General features: G+C 36.4%; 4 protein-coding genes across 6 annotated transcripts; 2 read left to right on the top strand and 2 right to left on the bottom strand.

Moving 5' to 3' along the window:
- Positions 1 to 1,585: 1,585 nt before the first annotated feature.
- On the bottom strand, positions 1,586 to 16,060 carry LOC131667051 (transcription initiation protein SPT3 homolog). 2 transcript variants are annotated; one of them, XM_058940229.1, is made up of 8 exons: positions 15,835 to 16,060; positions 15,504 to 15,722; positions 15,115 to 15,423; positions 14,860 to 15,047; positions 14,620 to 14,776; positions 2,724 to 3,432; positions 2,498 to 2,590; positions 1,586 to 2,413 (listed from the first exon to the last, which is right to left on the bottom strand). In XM_058940229.1, exons 1-5 carry the CDS (start codon positions 15,920 to 15,922, stop codon positions 14,639 to 14,641), a joined length of 942 nt encoding a protein of 313 aa, XP_058796212.1. In that variant the 5' UTR covers positions 15,923 to 16,060; the 3' UTR covers positions 1,586 to 2,413; positions 2,498 to 2,590; positions 2,724 to 3,432; positions 14,620 to 14,638. The 2 variants fall into 2 exon arrangements, with proteins under 2 accessions (XP_058796212.1, XP_058796211.1); XM_058940228.1 differs by having other exon boundaries at positions 1,589 to 2,413; positions 2,724 to 3,435.
- Positions 4,505 to 11,359, top strand: LOC131667048 (TWiK family of potassium channels protein 7). Its single transcript, XM_058940225.1, has 9 exons — positions 4,505 to 4,654; positions 5,299 to 5,434; positions 5,509 to 5,647; positions 5,902 to 6,297; positions 6,546 to 7,029; positions 7,609 to 7,811; positions 7,923 to 8,288; positions 8,618 to 8,698; positions 9,159 to 11,359. The coding sequence occupies exons 1-9, from the start codon at positions 4,561 to 4,563 to the stop codon at positions 9,369 to 9,371; spliced, it is 2,112 nt and encodes a 703-aa protein (XP_058796208.1). The 5' UTR covers positions 4,505 to 4,560; the 3' UTR covers positions 9,372 to 11,359.
- LOC131667049 (WD repeat-containing protein 91) lies at positions 11,516 to 14,532 on the top strand. Of its 2 annotated transcripts, none has more exons than XM_058940226.1 (8): positions 11,516 to 11,771; positions 12,141 to 12,405; positions 12,472 to 12,587; positions 12,663 to 12,850; positions 12,928 to 13,237; positions 13,320 to 13,441; positions 13,511 to 14,165; positions 14,254 to 14,532. In XM_058940226.1, exons 1-8 carry the CDS (start codon positions 11,652 to 11,654, stop codon positions 14,401 to 14,403), a joined length of 1,926 nt encoding a protein of 641 aa, XP_058796209.1. In that variant the 5' UTR covers positions 11,516 to 11,651; the 3' UTR covers positions 14,404 to 14,532. The 2 variants fall into 2 exon arrangements, with proteins under 2 accessions (XP_058796209.1, XP_058796210.1); XM_058940227.1 differs by having other exon boundaries at positions 11,642 to 12,016.
- Positions 16,061 to 16,738: 678 nt separating the features above from the next.
- LOC131666930 (pre-mRNA-splicing factor CWC22 homolog) lies at positions 16,739 to 20,048 on the bottom strand. The gene is made up of 8 exons (XM_058940030.1): positions 19,791 to 20,048; positions 18,561 to 19,614; positions 18,332 to 18,485; positions 17,882 to 18,252; positions 17,520 to 17,800; positions 17,322 to 17,423; positions 17,077 to 17,240; positions 16,739 to 16,983 (listed from the first exon to the last, which is right to left on the bottom strand). The coding sequence occupies exons 1-8, from the start codon at positions 19,916 to 19,918 to the stop codon at positions 16,811 to 16,813; spliced, it is 2,427 nt and encodes an 808-aa protein (XP_058796013.1). The 5' UTR covers positions 19,919 to 20,048; the 3' UTR covers positions 16,739 to 16,810.
- Between the last annotated feature and the right edge of the window lie 952 nt (positions 20,049 to 21,000).

Raw genomic sequence — 21,000 nt, 5'->3', positions numbered from 1 at the left:
TGTTCAAGTAATAACACATATAATTTTAGTGCATCATCATATAATTAATTGTTTAACAAAGCAAGATTGCTTCGTTATAAATTGTTTATTAACAAAAATAATGTGATTATAGATAAACGAAAATTTATTAAAAATGATAATAATTAGCCTTTAATTTACGTCCAATATAAGAAAAATCATTTTTACTTCTAATAGTTTAGGTACAGCGTTATTGAATTTTTCTATTTTTCTAAATATGCAAACAGCTTAATGCTGACATCTGCTACATTATTCGTATTTGTAACAATTGGCAACAACGAAGTTTATTTTCAACTTTTCGGTGTAATATCATTGATAATACGTACAACATATACTCTAATTTTAATTTACATTTATTGTTACGGAATTTTTATTGTTATAGAAGTTGATGAGATACTACATAACATACGAACAATTTATCAATGCTAACATTTATGATTTATGACGCAGGTTATGCATCATTATAATAAATTTTGAACGGTCGTGTCAAATAATGTATTAAAGTATGGACTATAGAATAACTGTAGCCCGTAATATAATTTGGCTAGTAAATACAAATTTAGCCCTTATTCCACCTAGCCTCTCAATTACATTTTCACATTCTTAAAGACTTCGAACACCTATTTCAGCATTGAAGCATAAATAATTTGATGCTACTTATTGTCTGGTTTACAACGGCTGTGCTTGTGCGATCTCAACTTGAATCGGTTTGAATACAAAGCATTGCATCTGGAACATTTGTATTTAACATACGTTTGGCACGCTTTACATTTGAAACGTGGCAATGCGCGTAAATCGTTCGGTATTATTTCCACTTCTGCATCTTCGCGTTTTAACTTTTTATTACAAGTTTGACACACAACGTTGCCTGTTTCAAAGTACACGGATGATCTTTTAGATGGAACTGTAGTCATTTCATTCTTCTTTCTTCGAAAAGTAATTTTTTCAAATGTAAGTTTCGGCTCGTCGTCACCTGAAATAATTTACAAATTAGTTTCATTTCTAACACTAATTTTGAATGAGCGCATGATTATGCGTTGAAAAAAATTAATGATGTTTTGCAAAAATTAAAGTATGACATAAGTAGATACAATATCTTTAATTATGAAACTCACTTTCAACTTCAATTTCTTCGATTTCTTCATACTCCGGTTTTATTTCAATTTCTTCTATGCTGAACGTCGGAAGTGCAGCTATAAATAACAATGCATTCATCATTAGTAAATAAATTTGAAAAGTAAACTAAATAATAAATTATTACTATCGTAATAAAAATAGTATAGCATAGACATGCAAATAACTTGACATCAATAATATTTTTATATGTGTGGGTATGTATAAAGCAGAAAAACGTTAAGCATTTTTTATTATTGTAATGTATTATGTAAAATCATCACAATGGAATCAATTATATAGTATTAATATTGAGGTAGCATGAAAAATGTTGATGGGAAAAGTTCAATGAGGTAAGGATATATCGAGTAGTCTTTCAAATTGAAAAGCTTAATCTGATTACCAATTGCTTCATTATTTTAAGAAAAGCTATAAATACGATGGATGGATGAATTTTCAATACGGTAAATTGGATCTCTTCTTTCTTCCTTATCTTCTGCATGAAAAATAATAGTTAACTTAATATATTTATTAAATGTAATATAGTACAATCAACATGAGGGTTAATAGTTTATTGAAATTTCATATACATTATTTCGTATTAAAGATACTTCCAGAGAAATATGATGTAGATCATAAACATTTATTACGTAATCAAAATTGATTCAGATTCATTGGTCAAAATTTACGGACCACAAACGTGCACTCAAAATCGAACTTTACACGTGTCATATAAAAAAATATCGTATGATACATCTTAGGGAAAAAAATTCTCGTCTTGTGTGATTTTTCTCACTTCGTTAGGAGGTAAATACCACATAAGACAAGAATATACTTTCTCATACTTGTATCGTAATATACTATTACTAATTTGTCATATTAGTAAAATTGGTATCATAGTGCAAGTTCAAACCTTGAGCTCTCTCGCTTATCTAGTTATAATTAATTAAGAACTTTGATAGAAATAATCCACATTAACCACAAAGATTAATCATCATCGCACGAGTCGTAATGATTTTTACCACAAGTAACATGAGGATAAACATTTTATACATCTCGTAGGTCACATGATTGAAATTTGGACAAAAATATAATTTGACGTGAAGGTTGTTGAGATTTGCGACGTCCTGTTAAGGGTCTTCTTCATGAAGCAGTGACATTGTGAATACATGGATGAAATTTGAGTTACACATTTTGCAGCATTTTTGTTCCATTCTGTCCGCAGAAGTTTCGAATTTAAGGCAAAATTTACAATAAGGAACCAAAACTTCGTCGTACATCACTGACAAAATAAAATCCGTGACAAATAAGACTCAAAGAATATTATTTTACTTTGTATTTGATAAATAATAAGTTAAATACATACACGAGACATCGAAAGAATCATCTGTAGAACTTCTTTCATCAGAAGATGATATTGACTCCCCCGTTGAATTCGTCTTATAAACAACAAGTGGATCTGAAGAAACAGAAGCGTTTGGATGTGTATGTGTGTGTGTGTGTGTATGTATGTGTGTGTGTGTGTGTGTGTATACATATATAAATTGATATTCGAAAATAAATAGATAAAAAGACTTTAAAGATATAAATACCTAAAATATCTTGCTTAACCAGAGTGATGGATTTAGAGAATTTATTTAATTGGTTTTCTGCATTTTTCGAATCTAAAAAAATGTTAAGAATGTGCGATCAGTAAAGAAATAGTGAATAATATTAAGTATGTCACAAGATGAATAACACGGAAACCTCCACCATATTAAACTATTTTCAACATAATTTATGTAAAAATCCAACAAACATTTAATTCCTACATAGACAAATCATAAGATACATTCTCAGACTTTTGGGAACATTTTATCATGGTATTGGTGTTTATTTATTGATATATTGGAAATGTTTTGGTATTTTATTTTTTTACAAAGTATTTTGACGCTAGCATACATATCAAAAATTTATATTTTCTATAAGATTTGACTGTCCATCTGATTCAATCATTTTTACAAAAAAAACCTATTGTTGGTATGCAGCTCAGTATCGAATACTGTGCGCGTGTAAAAGGTTTCATAGCGCTGTGATTTGCCGGCGAAATGATCTATTTAAAGATCGTTTCCTCCGACGGATGCAGCAGTAACTGTATTGCTATGCTGAAACAACACGTAGGTCGTGTCTTAATTTTGAAAGATAGCTCTTGATAAATTAATAATTTGTCCGTTCAGGTAGTACTGATTACGTCAATTGATTCTATCTAGAAGTTAATAACCAATTGCATTTCAATTTCAACGTTTCCTTATCGTGATGGATCTTCTGAAAAAAAAACAGATGTACTAATAAGCGGTCATTTAATTTAAAATGTTAGTAGCTTGTACGCGTGAAAGTTAAATGTGAGAAAAAAATAAGGTAAATCATTCAATCAACACAAAAAGTTCGACTCGTTATACTGTCGACAAAAAACAAATTTAGTAATAACTAGTAGACAAACAGGTTCAATTGTTTAAATAAACAATGGAACGACTATGTAGTACGCATACATAAAAACATAGAAGATATATATATACAAGCGTAAAAGAAAAAAATGTTCTATCGAAAAAAGATAGGAAAATAAATTTATATTATTGACAAGACATAAATGATTGTTTAAATTGAATTTTGTATTGACAGTAGTACATTCATACATATTTTATTGCTAACAAAAGTACAATGACGTCATAATGTTAAAATAATAAATTTTCTCATGTCCGTTTACAAAAATAATTTAATTATTGCAACTGAAAAGTAAACAGATAGGTAATACAATGATATGTCGTTGGATATGCGATCAAATAATCAATTATTATAACCTAAGTTCTTTAAAAGTAAGCTTTTAAGTAACTTTGTATTAAATATTATAGTATTAGATATTAGTAATATTAAATATTATTTACTAATATATATTTACTAATATTAAATATAATATATATATTATACATACACTAATATTATATATATATACTAATATTATTTACTAATATTAAATATTAGTAAACCTTGGCTACGAATACCAAAACTGTCTTTGTAGCATCATGACTGAATGAGTAAAATAAAGGAAAAAACATTCCAAACATCAATGATGCAAAAGGAAGAAAATATTGTTATTCAATATAGAACAGAGGGACAAAAAAATTAGTCGAACCCGCATCGAGTGACAGATCGTCCACGCTCGATTGCCGCAGTCGTTCAACCTGCAATAGAAAACGAAGGAGGACCGAGGAGGTCGCGAGCGCGAGAGCGGCAGCAGTTTCGCAAGCTCGCCGAAAATACGGCAAACGCGCGTGGGAAAGCTGCCTCCCCACCGCCGAGTCCCGACACGGGCCGGGGGTTTAAAATTGTAAGCAGCGCGCGGTAACAACGGCAGTGCGAGAGCGTCGACCGCGCGGCGCGGACGCCGGGACCATGGAGGAGAGTTACGCGGCACATCGGCGACGCAAGGCCGCCGCCGCGGCCAGCCGACGTCGCGAGAAGACGCCTGCCAGCGACGAGCGACGATGTACGTGCGTGCAGCGGCCATCTGTTTTCTGCGATTCTAAATACATGCGCGCGCGGATCGTTCAGTGACGCGCGGTGCCTCGTCAAGTGAACTAGTTGAATTTGCGTTCAGTGCTTGCAGCATCGGTGTCGCCAAAGTGCCTTCATGCATTGCACAACGCGCGAAACGTTTTATTTTGGTTTTTCTCTATACATTTTTTTTTGAGCGATCTAGTAAGTATTTCTCTCGGCATCGCGCTTTGCTTTTCGAGAGATGCGCGACAATTCGTTCAGAGATATTCCGGGAAAGGTCAAGTTCTGCGGCGCCAAGTAGCATAATTTATTTTTAGTAGTCGCGCGCGTGTGCGAGAGTTCGGACCGCGAAAGCGCGGCTCGCTTATCAATGTCTCTCTCTCTCTCTCTCGATTGGCAAGGCATTCGAAATCCGCCTGGGTAACGCGACTACCCGATAATTATTTAACGCGCACCACGTTCGAGCTTAGAAAGCCAAATATCGGACGAACCGTATAATTTGATCTCTCGCGAGCTTATCGAGTTTGCCAACCAATAAATTTCGCTCTATAAATAAATTGGGCGTCGGAGCTGCAGGCGCGCGATGATTTAATTGAAAAGCAAGAAAGGGAAAACAACAAGCGACCTTTGCAGCAGGGGACGAGGAAGCGACAGAGTCGCCAGACATGGACGAGGACGAGGAGCGTCGAGCTCGAATGGAGCGCATGGTCGAGGACACCGAGCGCATGGAGGAGAGAAGATCGCGAACTCGTTCTCCCGGCGCCGACAGGTTTGTTAAACGCGGCTGCTTTCGTTTGCCCGGCCTACATTTGATCGATCGACCGAACGCGCGTGTATATATAGACGCGAGACGGCGTCGCCCCGACGGCAGGAGGAAGCTGCAGCGGCACCGCCGAGGAGCAAGGGAGACAACGACACTGGGCTCAGGCGGAGAATGGCCTCGCCGGAAGGTGAACGCTCGAGACACCTGTCGCCTTCATCGGTATACGAACACATTCGACAATATTACTCGCCAAGCTCGCGACGGGATTCGGCATTGAGATGCCGTGGCGGCGTGCAACTTAATCCGGATTAATTTAGCTGCGGGCCGAACGATCGACAGACGTTTGCGCAAATATTCGAAAGGCGCGGCCTCAAAGTACGCAAGCCGCGAGCACCTCAATGTTGCATTCCCACGTGAAAAGCGTGAGACTGGCCAGCAAAACAAAAGCAAACGAACGAACAAAAAACACCCAGAGCGCGGAGGACGAGCGTCTGAAGCGTCGCTCGAGCAGTCGTCACCGTTACGACGACGAGCGCGAACAGCCACGTCGCTCGGCAAAGAAGCAGATCATTCCGCTGAGCGACGACAGCCTTTACGAGGATGTGGTTCGCGCCAAGCGCGCCTACGCCCACCGCGTGCCAAACGACGACTACGAGTACGAGGAGGACGACGAGGATGAGGTGCGTCGGAATCCGAAGCGAACCATACGCAAAAGGAAGACGAGCATCGTTCACACGGACGAGGAAAGGGATGAGATCAGTAAATCCGTGAACGCTCGCTCGTCGTGGTACTCGTGGATTCCCTTCCTTGGCGCGACGAAGCAGAACATCGACGAGACGATCGAGGACAAGGATCGCAAGCGGAAGAAAGTATATGAGCCTTCCTTCGCCCGGCTACGATTCGCTTGCGAAAATCGCTCTCCTCGCGCGGAACCGCGAACGACAGTGGCCGTTCGCAACCAAGAGGCTGACTGAGCTGCGCGCAGATATCAGAGTTCCGATTCGCGCGAGCTGGCGCAGCCTTTTCGCACGCGAATCGAGGCTGGCGCGCCCTACTCGCCCGGCAAAGGCACAAGCGCCGATGACAAAATGACGGGGTGCTTCTTTATGCTTCGAAGGCAGACGCGAAACTGGACAAGCCCGGCTCGGTGGCGGCCGAGGAAGCGCCACCGCCAGGCCGATTGCGTCGGCTGTTCGCCTCGCTGGCCGACCTGTCGGCCGAGTTCCGCGAATTCTGCCGTCAGAATCCCGAAGAAGTGAACATCCTAATCGAGCTGCGAAATCTGTGCATCGCCGAGGCCGTCATCACGTTTATCGTGATCGGTCTCGGCGGGCTGGCGTTCAGATTCACCGAGGGCGCCTTCGAGACTTTCTACAAGTGCGGCGTGAAGAGGGTGAAGAGAGACTTTTTGGACAGCCTGTGGAATTACAGTCACAACATGAAGGAGGACGATTGGAAGAGCATGGCAAGGAGGAAGCTCATGGAGTTCGAGGAGCAACTGCACGACGCTCACGAAGCCGGGGTGCAGACTTACAGCGGCCAGAAGAATTGGACTTTCTTGAACGCCTGCGTGTACTGCTTCACCGTTATTACGAGTATTGGTGAGACGTTTGTTTCTTGGCCCGTGCCCATCGAAGAGCGCACGCCGGATTTATTTACCTTTCAAAATGTGCATCTGTGTACACCAATCGACAGCTAAGAAAGCATTATCAAAACTGATTACAATTGTCCTGATAGAATTTCCTAATCAGCCAATGAAAGTCAACGAGACCAAATTTACCCCGTATTGTAACGAAAAGACTCGCGGAGCCAAGCTTAATCGCCATTAATTTACATTAAACCCCGTTTCTATCTAACCGAATTTACGAGTTTCCCGGAGAGAGAAGTAAGCTAAGCTGCGATACAACTGTATAGCTTGAAAAAACGACTGGCTTTCAGTTTCGGCGCCAAACAGAGTAGTTATAATCCCACCCAGAGCAACTGCGAAACCTTGAGACTTATTGCCAGCGAGAGCTTTTGTTTGCCTCCAATTTGAATATCGACCACGTTTCCTTCTCCTCAGAGCCCCTCATTGCCACCACGTCATTCTCATGCCCGAAAGTGTGCTTATGCAATGAGCTACGCGTCAAAAAAATCTATTGCAATATCGTTGTCTTACGATAAATATAAAATGTCAACAGGTTATGGACACATATATCCCAACACAACGACGGGCCGCGCACTGACGATAGTCTACGCGATCTTTGGCATTCCAATGTTCCTCATAGTACTCGCGGACTTTGGCAAAATGTTCACTAGGGGTATCAAGTTCCTGTGGGCATTCGTGCGGCGGCTCTACTATACCGGAAGTTGTCGCAAAATGAGAAGGACCGTGCCGATGCAGGTCAGTTCTACGTTGGACTTGCCTTCTCTCTGGCAAAGTTGTCCTTCGTCTCTCAATGATGCTAGTTTGAAATTGCGATTGTTGCGAGCGTGCGCTTTCAAATGGCTACAGGGAATGATGAAAGGCGTACAAGCGGTGTACGACTTCGCGACCTTCAGGCGGCCATCGCAGATGACGCCCGAGGAGATCGTCGAGATACAGCGTCAGCAGCAGCAGCTGCAACAGCAGACGACTCTCAACGTGGATAACAGCTTGCAGCAGATACCACCGGAATCGCCGTCGACCCCGGCGATGTCAGCTTTCGAAATTGACGACGAGTTCAATCTACCCATCTCCGTCGCCATTACCATTCTCGTTTTTTACATTTTCATTGGCGCCACGGCTTTCAATATCATCGAGGATTGGGGTTTCTTCGACAGTTTCTACTTTGTATTCATATCAATGAGTACGATTGGATTTGGTGACTTCGTCCCGAATGTGAGTTTCTCTTTTCTTAGTATTAATGTAGATTGCATAGATATATTTAAAATAGTTATCTACAATATAATACTTTTGTACCGAGCGTCTAGATGCAAATATTATTTCTATTTATTGTCGTAGACGTAATTAACTGCTTTGTAATGATTAATCGAATTACCAATTGTTTACTTTTTCTCTGCTTCTCATGCGCTGGCATTAAATTAAGAGGGTAAGCTTGCAAAATTTACTGCGAACATCAACGTTTGCTTGCAAAATTTTTATCTCTCAGCTGATGAATATAAAAGTATTTCGTATCGTTTCTGATTGTGTAATTTTTGTGTATGTAGGAACCTTTGTGGATGATGCTGTCAATAGTGTACTTGATTTTTGGTCTTGCACTGACTTCTATGTGTATCAACGTCGTCCAGGTAAAAATTCTGTGTTATCCGTTGGAAAGAAACGTACAAAGTTATGTTACATAACCAGCTTTTCATGCTATTGCGTCGCATTATTTGGTCGGAATTATCTTTTCTTATTTAATTATGAAAAAATTTCATTAACTCTGTGAAGCTTTCGATAAGCACTTTGATTGAACAATGGTCAAGCAATAACAATTGTCACAAAACAACTTTATTTTTTAATTAGAAATGTTGGATCTCTTCCTAAGTTTCAAATGTTTTGCGTCACAGCTCGGAGAGATAATGAAAAATTGTTTTGTTATGAAAGTCTAGTATTTCACATTTATAAAAACAAAACATGGAATTCTCTAGCAGAAAGCTCCAGTTATTTCATCCTCCATTGAGGTCACTACGAAATTCTTACTGGAATTGCTATTCTCAATTAAAAACCTACATACCATTGTAAAATAAATGGGTTTTCCGCTTGCAGGTAATGCTGACGGATCAGTTCAAACAGGCGAGTCAAAAAATTGGCGCCACGATTGGTTTTCAAGTGTCAGAGGAGGATGGCTCGTTGAAACCCTCGCCGCCTGATCCTGTCGAAGTGGCAGAGGTGCACAACGGTACCTCGAAGGCGAAAAACGGCGAAGAAGCAACAGAAAAAGTCGCGCCAAAAGCTAAGCAAGACGTTAACGAACTTTAGAATAAAGGATATCCTTGAAATGTATTGTTGTTGAAAGTGTCTACATTCGGAGCGATCTCTGCTTTAGAAATGAAATTTGCTATTTCATTGAAAAGTAGAAGATGCGATGAAAAATATTTCGTTTTCAAAAAAGTCTCTGAAAAATGGAATTGTCGTGAAAACAACAGCAGGCAGGGATTAAACAAAGTGCGTTTAATTACAGATGGTTTATATTTGATAACAAAAAGAAAAATAATATATTTTTACAACGACAATGCTATCGAATTGAGTGCTCTTGTTATGAGTTTGGATATAGTTTATATAACAAGTTAAACAAGGAGCAACGTAATGTTATTTAATTGTGATTTTGATTAAATTTATGACAAATGAAAGTTATATCAAACGGCACAAACGTGGTTATTACATCGGAAATTAACTAATCATTTTGTATTTAATTGTCGTTCCTTTAATTCACGGTATAAAACGAATCCTACTTTACTCAATACTTTTATTTGTTCTGAATAGCTTATCTTCTTAGTGAGTATTAGACAAAAATGAAGTCTCGCAAAAATACTAGTCAATTAAAGGTGTTATATAGTTTGTACATAAGAATGTCGTAATTTTAATCGTAATGTAATGTTTCTCACATCTAAAGAGCTTCTTCGACAACTATGACATTTCGACAAGTGCTGTATCATTGTAAACGTAACAAACCCTAGTTAACGAAGAAAACAACTATACAATATAAAAAGTTTTACCTGTTGCTCATTGTGACATGAGTGTCGAAATGATATTTCTGACTGTAAAACGAGGAATAATTGTAAGAACCCAACCGTACAATAATAATGTATACAATAACTTCGGAATTTAGTATTGTACCATAAGTTTCGATACAAACGAAATTTTGGCTTTACAATGAAAATAATTACAATTGTCCTCTTTCCTGACCTTTTATTTTCAAAGTAAAGTACGAATTACTAACGAACAGCATATTTTTGAATCTTTTCGATAAAGGATCGAGAAAATCCTATTATAACGAGATGAAAGAGCAAAAGGCCAAAAGGTAGGAGCTCTCTACGAAGTCTGTAATTAATCGCAGCTGCTCTAATTTTGAAATAATTGCGAGAGAGAAGCAGCGCCTCTTCTAGTTCTACAGTTCAGCCGCGCGATCGCACACGAACAAAAGTAAATGTGTAAATGACTATGATATACTCGTGCCTTGTTTTGTCGAAAAAAAAAATAAATAAAGCGAAAGCTGTAATAGTCGAGGTTGCGTCGAGTCACAGAAATTTTCGCATGTGATATAACATATTAACGATATACGCACTACGCGTGGCATAGTTGATTGGACTGTTGCTATTTGAATTTTACTTTCGTTCGTCCTTAGATTATATTTCTCAATATCTATATAGAACGTCTGGAAATTGAACTTCGATCGGCTTCATGTATATCAATTCATTTTTACAAATATATATGAGCTTATTGCTTGGGAATTTTTTAATTAAAAAATAAAGTTTTGTCTTGTAAAAATTTGATACTGCGATTAATCATCAGTCAAGTTTTTCAATTTTTGTTATCATGGAATATCATATCTTTAGATTTGTCAAACGAGTTACGCAATGCATTCGAAATGAATTGTCGCGTTCCCAAAAATTGCTTGCACGCCCACGAACAATTTGTTTGAACGTTACACAAATACTTAGTAAATAATTTTATCTCTTGTATACTCTGCAGCGCAGCATTTCTTGTAAATATACAAATGATCTTTTAAAGACGATTTTGAAAAGCGTGACGGAGTAATGGTTTCTTTTTATCGGTGAGAAAAATGAATATAACATTTCATCAGTCTTTTGCTAAAAATATACTCAGATGCAGTTTGATTTGAGCAAAATGCACGGCGCTCTGATACACATACATACACACGTACATGGTGTAATATTACCGATAATTATAATAAACGATAGTTTATTGTCCATAATTTACTTGCCAATAAAATCACCCGACAAGAAATCTCTGTCGACTTTTTTCATGAACTTACAACAAACAACTGATTAAAATTAATCTTAGTTTCATTTAAAAATTACAAGTGAAGCAAGCAGCTTATTTAATTAAAGCAATTATTCTACAAATGTCCCGCCAAAAATCGAATATAACGTCATACGCTCAGATAGCAACGTTGCCGTAATTACGCCGCACTGTTGCCAGCTTATCAGTGGTGCAAAGATGGCCGTCGGATGACAGCACGCGTAGCCCACTGTCAAAATAATAAACGAGTTCGCGCGAGGGGCCGATTAATCGGCGATGTCGCACGTGCAGTACGTGGACGAGCTCGTCAAGGAATATCTGATATTCCGAGGCTTTGGGCAAACATTAAAAGCCTTTGATGCCGACCTCAAGGCCGAAAAGGAGAAAGGCTTTCGAGTACGACAACACGTTTGTTTTGGTTCGCGAGTGCGATGCTCCTTGTTTATGCCCATTGTTTTCTTTTCAAATTTTAACAATCGCATGGAATTGTATGAGTGGTCTTTCTTTTGAACAATAATTTCATTTCGGGGAAATCGCTGTGCGAGACAGTGTTATTGATTTTGTTTTTTGGTCAATGTGTCTGTTATGTATCACATTAAGTACAACAGAATAAAGCTATGATATGACTCAATTAATGATAAGTAAAATCAGCTGGATGCAAATATGACACCCTGATAAGACCAGTCCTGCTTGATCAATATCTCCAAACGATTCAACATTTGAGCAAGAGGTTAAAGTTTTTCACTTGTACTTCTGGTTTTTTAGGTAGACAAAATTGTTGATCAGTTTATGCAACAAATACATACATACGATTTGACTTCATTGAGGGAACTTTGGGGTCACTTAGACACAAGATTGTTTTCAAGATTGGAAAATCATTTTGTACCTGGTATTCGCAAACTAGAAAATGCAGTTCTTAAAATGTACATTGTTAATGCCATTATTAATAATAAGCCTGACAGAGTTCAAGAGTTTTTTACAAAAATGACTCCAGAGTTACAAGGACATTCCGAATGGAGAGAATGGTTTGGTAAGGATTAATAAATCCCATTGGATGATTAAAGGCAGTACAATAAAATTTGATTTGTGCTTTTAGCTCTTCCATACATAAAGAATCCAGAGGAGAATCCTTCTTTCTCTGTATATTTTAGTAGACAATGGCAAGATACAATGTTAGTTTCATTACACAACTTTTTAGCAACTATCTTCCAAGTAAGTTTAATATCACATTGTAAAAAAGAAATACCTTTTCATTCATGTTTATTTATTATAATTATGGTTTCTCAGTGTATGCCAATGCCAACACTTCTAATGATAGATGAAGATACAAATAAAATTAGAAGGCTGCAAGAAGAAAATGAAAGGCTACGACAAAGGCTTAGTGAGATTATGAAAATAGATTCAATTTTAGAAGTAAATGCAGGACCAACACCTCAACAACCTCCTTTAATGGATGATTTTTATATAATTGCCCAGTAAACATCCCTTTAACCTTACATACATATCAAATGTTACGTCTTTTTTTGTTATTAATTTTAATTCTGATCTGCAGAGAATCTCCTATAGTAGATAATCCTAAAACACTAAGAAATCTTATAAGAAATATTGGTGGAGGTTCAAGTCCAATACTTAGCCGAAAGCCCATTGGAAGTGTAAAAAAACATTCTGATGTAGATGCAAACATAACTAAAAGAGCAAATACCAAAGGCAGGCTTACCTCATTGAGTAAATCTGAGGCTGTAGCAAAAAGGAGTACAAGCTGTGATTCGAGACTGACTAGAAAAAGGGATTCTTCTGTAGATGCTAGCAGAGAGTCCAAAATTAAGGATAGATTAGATGGAAGCTACATTCTTCTAAGCCAAGTAAACAAACATTATCTTATTATAATGATTGAAATTAAAAATATATATATAATAACAATGAATTTCATTGGTATAATTTTAGGAAGAATATTCTGAACATAAAACATCCATTATTCAATGTAAGAGCAATGCCAGTGGATCATATGTCGCCACTGGAGATGCAGATGGTGTTATAAAAATTTGGACACCTATTCCATGGCCAAAGTAAGTAAAAAGAAAAAAATACGACTACTTTGAAAGTAAATATTAGACTAATTTTGAATCTTCTTACAGAACTGTAGCTACATTCACTTCTTCAACGGCAAATTCAAATAAAGCAGTGACTGCATTGGACTGGATCTCAAAAAACGAACGTTATTTCATTCACGGAGACAATAACGGGGCTATCCAACTACACGACACGCGTGACTGTAAAACCATTTGGGAGATCCAGCACGAGGGCTCGCGAATCGTTTCTCTCGTATGCAATCCTACAGACTCGAGTTTTGTGTGTTCTGTTTCTGATTCAGGTGAAGGCAAACTTTTGTTATACAACATCAAAATGAAGAGGATTGAGAGAACATTACCACTAGAGAGAAACCTCACTGCTCTCTGCTCTAGTTTTAATCACAATGGTCAACTCCTTGTGACTGGACTATCAAATGGCAACGTATTAATTCATGATCTAAGAAGAAATGAAATCATTGATAATCTCAGCTGTCATTCCAGTCCTGTAATCGATATCGAATTAACCAACGATTTTACGAATATTTGTGCATTGGGAGAAGATGGAAAATTGTGTCAGAGAAGTCTCAGCCAGACTGGCAAAGTTGTGTGGGAAACAAAAATCAAGATTGAGAAAAATTCTGTGCATGGAAAGCTTTTTACTTTTGATCAATCTGGTGCACATATGCTGCTTTGCACACAAAGCGGGGGCAATATTTATAGGGTAAGAGCACTATATGCTAAGCAAATTATACATCAAAATTGTATAAAGAATAAGCAATTTATCATTCATTTATCTTTGTTACTTGCAGATGCCACCAAGTCCACAAGCAAAAATTTTAGAATTAAGTGGACATAAAGGAACACTTTGCTGTGATTGGTCTACTGCTAATCAATCTGGCACATGTATAACTGGTGGGGCTGAGGGTAAAGCACGAGTTTCAACATTACTCTCGCCATGATATAGAAATAAAATCAATATTTGTATAAACTCTTAGTGTATAAATAGAAAGTAGGGAAACTTGACATTGTAAATACAGTTAGGTAACATGCAAATGTGTCACACAGTGAAATAGATATTTAATTTAAAATAAATATTTAAATATAAAATTTATTTGATGTTCTTACTTTTTTAAATTAACCTTCTGTTAATTGATTAAATGAAAATTTTGAATTACCTTAAATGTAATCCAGTATCTAACAAGACAAGAACTTCATATGTGGCTTTCTCAACGTCCACCGATGAAAAGGTCCTGTTATTTCTAGTTGTGGTGACCAATATCGCCTCAGTGCTTCACTAACTTCAGCTGGAGTTATTGGTTTTATCATAATTGGCTAAGATTTAAATCAAATATTTATAAGTGAACAATCAAGTTGATAATACATCTTGAGAATAAAATTGTTAATTATTTCATTACCTTAGGGTATTGATATGGTTTGTATGTGATTGGATTCGGATAACTAAGTCTTAATCTGTCAATGGAATCTCCATAAATTTTATTTTGATCCTGTCGAACCAAGAAGGCAAGATCAACTATTTGAGCAACGGTTTCGTATGCCAAATATCCTAACACTGTGTAGCCTGATTTGGTTATTGTAAATTCACCTGTATATATATTAATTTATAAATAAGAAAACTTAGCAATGAGTATTTGTAAAAAATAGCAATTTACCTGCTGAGCCAACCCAGTCACTGAACTTGTGCCTATTTTTATTTGCAAATGAAACAGCTCTAGCTTTGCTAAATTCCAAGTACCTTGCTTCGTCCATCTTTCTAGTCATTAATTCTATTCTCATTGATCTTCTATGTTTGACATGATCAACTAAATTTTTGTCATTCAACAATTCTCCAGTATTATCAATGTGATTTAAAAATTTCATGAATGGCGTCTTTGAAGTCTCATCATCTCTACTTATATCTGTAAAAGGATCTAAATCTGAATCCAACGTTTTATACATTGATGTTTTGAATTCTTTCAATTCTGAAAGTGAATATTTACATGTAAATTACAAAGAATGATTGAAAATTTTAAGATTTACAAATGTTAATGCATATTCTTACTGAGGTAATTGACCAATCGTTGCAATTTTACTTTGTCTTTCCTTAAGAGAAATAAGAAGTCCTCCGAGGAAACAAAATGACTTTCCCGCATATCTGCAACTTCGCATGCCTTTTTAACAATAGCTCGCATTTGATTTAACACAACCTCCTCGATGATTTTCGCTGTTTCCAATAAGGGCTCTGAGTGATCGCCAAAACCATGCATCATTTGCCGAATTTCTAAACATATTTGAATTTACTTTTATTCGCGTATACATAAGGGCAATCTTCTCATATAGTTTGTTTTGATTTATCATATACAGAAGAAAACAAGAAAAATAAAAACACTTACCGGCGGTGTAGTTGCGTGGCTCATTTTTGTAGTCTTGCACGTCGATGACTGGTTTCGTAAACGCTGAATCCTGCATAACGTTTGACATTCTTAGAATTCGTGCGAAATTGATTTACTGTATAACTGTATTACTGAAAATTAATAGTTTTAACAGAATTGATAAGGTAAACAGTAACCATCGCAGTGAATCAGTGGGCGCGTTCGATTTAGCGTAGCCGTACCGACCATACTGTACTGCTCATTTTCCGTATAAACCAATATACAAGGACCAAAGGATTGGGCCGAGCGTTTGGTCCGATCCCTCATTCCTTGAACATTGATTTAAGTATATACGCTGCAGGAAAAACGAACAGATTGTATGTATATGCATCATACATATTTGTAGTCTCCATGATATGTATGTAAACCCATCGGACAATAATTTTTTCAGACAGGGAATGCAGTATCAATCGATTTTTTCTAAGTTGCCAACTGCTAAATTCAAATTTCAAATAGATGTAAGGTTCGTAACCTAACTAAGAATTTGTTTTAAATTGGCGGAAATATTATGTATAAAATAAATTATGTCTGCGTGTGAATTTCAGTTTGTTTTTTCTAACTCAAATTGAATTACCGACTGTCGAGCCTCACTAGCGAGTCCAGTCGGTAACATCGGGACGAAATGCTTCTATCTTACCAACCTCAATTTTCCCACCTTTTGAGAGTTTCGTTACTCTCGTTCCCTTCTAATTACATTTTAATTTATAACCAAATATCTATTTTTATATCGCATATGATTTTGCGTCCGCGAAAATGCGAAACGAGATGCAACGGTTAGATTTAAAAAATTAATAGAAATATTTTAGTAGAAAACATTAATGACAAATTAATAAAGGTTTAAGAAAATAATAAATTACACAAATAGTACTGTATCTAAAAATTCATTTTTGTATAATTACGGAAAATGGTATGTACAAGGATTGAATTAATTTAACATTTACTTTTTATTTTTTACAATAGATTTCTTTTTTTGTTTTTTAGACTTGGGAGAATCTTCCTTCTTTTTCCCATGCTTATTCCTACTTTTATTTTCTTTTTCATTCCGCTCTGGTTTACTTTTGCGTTTCTGTAACTTCTTTTTCTTTTTGCGCTTTTCATCGTCCGAAGAATCTGTTATAAAATTGTAATAAAATAAATTATCTCATTTTTGAACATTGATAGTTAATAAAGTTAAAGATGTAAGTATTTGACCAATTTATGTACCTGAATCGGATGATGAAGAATCAGATGATGAATCGTCTGAACTAGAACTAGAACTAGAAGAGCTTGAAGAGCTTGAAGAGTTTGCTGACGGCTCTTGCCTGATTGCAATCACTGGCTCTGGGATAGGTTTAGGTCTATTTTTCAAATGTTCTCGTAAATCGTCCCTGGAAATATTATTTTTATTAGATTTTTTATACAAACAAAAAATAAAAATTTTCCAATAATACTAAGACTTGAATGCTTACGTTAGACCACCAAGACCAATAGACGTGAAAAAATTAATGGCGAAACGAGTATTTCTGGGGTCGTCCTTTGGAAAAAGTCCAGTAAATGCTTCTATCAGTTCTCTGCAAAACAAAAACACACATTAAAAATTTCAATATAATTATTTCTACATCGTTTAACAATAAAACCATTTATCGTTTTAAAAGATAACCACGTACTCATTCTTTAGTTTATCATTTAATTTGGGCAAGCCCATGTATTCGGACAGCTCTTGAAATAAAATTTTAATGAATACTCTACTCGAGCTAGTTGTATCGTCTTCATTTAGTCTTATAGTCGACAAAACTTCCCATGAAATAGAATCCGTCATAAGAAGATGAGCAAAAAATTTAGCTACATTTCGCAATCTATTAGTATCCAATCTATGGATTGTGTCGTAGGAGGTTTTAAAGATTTCTTGAAAAGGTTGTACATATATCCTGTTAATAGCACAAAAACGCTGAAACAAACCGAAACATAATGAAAATATTATATAGTCTCAAAATGCATAATATGTGAAACTGATTTATATGTTAGTTACCCCTGCCAATAATCCAAAAAATTTTTCATAGGTTCTCATCTCTGCACAGCAGTCTAAAATCATGTGGCACAGTTCAGGTTCTTGTCCTGGTTTTAGCTGCATTTTCATGAGTTTGTGAGCACATTCTTCATAGTCAAGAGAAGAATGAATAGTTAAGTAGATAGTGCGCCGAAGAGCTGTCAAATTCGTTTCTGTATTATCTATAATAACACCCTTGTCCTTAACTTCTGCTTCATCTTCATCAGAACTGTCTTCTTCATCACTACCATCTTCACCATCTGACTCTTCACTATCTGTATTTAAGATTTCTTTACTCAACTCTTTGTATTTTTCTTCAGTATTGATATAATCAGCATCAAACTTGAACACATCTGTAATAGAAATTTCATTCGTTTAGCTTGTTATATAAATATTATAATTATCAAATATTCATATCTTAATATAACTTACTCAATATTTCATTGCCATCCAGTTGTTCATCTATTGATACTACGTGAGTAATTTGATCTTCTTCTTCCACAAGATCAAGCTCTTTTGGTATAGATATGTGATCCTTAAATCCATCTTTACGTACTTGGAACATAACTTCAATCATGTATTGAACCTAAATAATTATTGAATGTGAATAGATTGCAATAATTTTATAAAAAATTTGAAAAAATGGTGGTTAGTCCATTACCCTTTTGTCTAATTGTCCTTCATGCAGAATATTTCTCAACATCTCAAATATAGAAACAATGCCTTTTTGGCAAATTTGAGTAAGTTTCATTCCACACTCTTTTAAAATTGCGATAGCCACTTCGATAGAATCTTCTGTAGCATTCTCCGTCAGTAATGTCAATATTTCAAGAGGCAAAATTTCATGAGCAACAGATTGGTTGCATAAATGAGCAATAAATGTACCAGATGAAATACATAGAACCTTGTCATTTCTGCGAAAGCCTCTTTTAAACTGAATTGCCAAACGTTTAAGCAACATTTCTCCAATATTAGGAAATTTAGAATTGAGTACTGCAACTAAAGCAGCATAGACAGGAGTAAAAGTAGGAGATGCTGCTTGAGCTTGGATAATAGATCTGCACAAAAGTCCTCTACCTCTGACAATATTCTCTTTTAACAAGTCTCTTGTGATTGGACCAATATTACTAGTATTTACTTTGTTTATATAACCATGAATACTTTTCTTGAGTGCTTCCCATGCAATACGTTGAAAAGCAGCACCACTTTTGTCTTGAATTTCAGCTTGCATCATACGCAACTTGGCAGGTGGTATGTAAGCACCTCCAGTCTTTGAAGTAAGTAGGTCAACAGTTTTTCTTTGCTTTGGAGGAATGATTTCTGGATTTTCAGCATTTCCATTTCCATTTTTATTACCATCATTTTCTTTTGAGTTCCTATGCTCATTCTTATCCATATTTTTTTTTAATTCTGTGCCGTAATAAGACTGCTTGCTAATTTCACCATGCCTCTCTTCGCTTCTTTGTCTGTACTCTTCTCTGCTTCTGCCTCGACCTCTGTCTTCTTTATGACTATCCCAATATCTAACACGATCCCGACTCCTGTCTCTCCTTCTGTCTCTACTTCGATCCCGAATTCTGTCTCTGTACCTGCTTCTATCAGAGTAATCACGATTCCTATCCCGGTCATTACGTTTCTCGCGCTTTCGGCTGCTGCTGCGGCTTCTACTCCTACTTCTGCTACTACTGCTCTCACTTTTCTTTCTGGGCTTACTCCTAATTGAAATTAATACATAATATTAATTCATTTTTATTAAACATATAAAATTTAAATTAGCAATTATAATTGTATGAGTTTCTAATTGTAAATGAATAAAATGTTAATCAATCTGGATAACCTCTAAGCTCAACGAAAACGATTTATGGGCGATGAAAAATTATTTTTCGCATACCTTTTCTTAAGGCTGTCATTTTCCTCTTTGTCGCTGTCAACTTCACGATTACGTTTTGATTTATTTTTCGCGTCTTCTTCCTCCGATAAAGAATTATCGGGTCCTCGATTTTTCTCGCTGGTACTCATATTGGCTAGAAAATATAATAAAACTATATCTATATTTTTTGTTTAGTATTTTGGTGACGATTAGGTTATGTTTACGCGTTAGATGCGTCGTTCGTCCATGAATGTGATGTGTAAAGTGTATAAACGTTGGGAATTACACGCGGTATAAGACTGCGCACTGCGCAGCTATAGTTTCAGTTTCAGTTTACTAGATGGCGGTGGGTCTCTAAGCTGAGACTCCGCCTCCGGGCCCTCCGGTACCGGTATTCAGTTTAGTTCAGTTTACTAGATGGCGGTGGAAGATTTATCTTTAGTAGATTCTGTGGCTATTATAAGAGCTCGTTTATGGTAAATGAGTCATTTAGCTAGGTTTTCTGTGTAAATTGAGTTTTGTTCGTCAGAGGTTTGAAAAGAGTAATTTTGTTCGTGGAAGCGAGGGTATAGGTTTAGATCATCACAGTGTTCTTATGCAAATTTTTTTGAGTTTTCAGTTAAAGTCATGTTATTGGAGTAAGATTTTGTTTGTTTTATTCTAACGTTTTTAAAACAATGATAGGTATCCCACATTTTTTAATGTCTGTTGATGTTGAAAAGTTTTCTTCAATGTGTTGATGGAATTTGTTAGTTTTAATTTTTCTTACAGAATGTTTTACGTTTTTTTCGATGGTTTTAAGTTTTTTTAAATTAAAGTAAGAGGGATTTTTAAGTAATTCATTACCTGCTTGTCGTCGTATTTTTGTTAATTGAGAGCAATTATCCCATCAAGTAGCTTTAAGGGGTCTAACTTTGAAATTTTTTCGGATGTTAGGTTCGTGAGGTTTATAAAACTTTGTGATATGAGGGGGGGGGGGGGGGGGAGGGGGTGCAAGTATGAAGAATTATTAGTTGAAAAAATAATAATAATAATTCTGGAGATAGTCTTTGTCTCTGAATTTCCGATGTTCAAATATTTCATAGATTAGAAAGAATTTCTTATTTAACAAACAACCGTTACTAACGCGGTTATTTGTTAAACAACTACTAACTACTAAAATCCCCTCGCTAAATACCTTCGCTTTGTTCAGGCGTAAACGCCACACGAGACAAGAATCTATTTTCCCGCA

Source organism: Phymastichus coffea, unplaced genomic scaffold (assembly GCF_024137745.1).
Source record: "Phymastichus coffea isolate CEN01 unplaced genomic scaffold, Cenicafe_Pcof_1.1 PCOF00062, whole genome shotgun sequence".
Taxonomy (NCBI): Eukaryota; Metazoa; Arthropoda; class Insecta; order Hymenoptera; family Eulophidae; genus Phymastichus; species Phymastichus coffea.
This window is presented reverse-complemented; position numbering and strand designations above follow the sequence as displayed.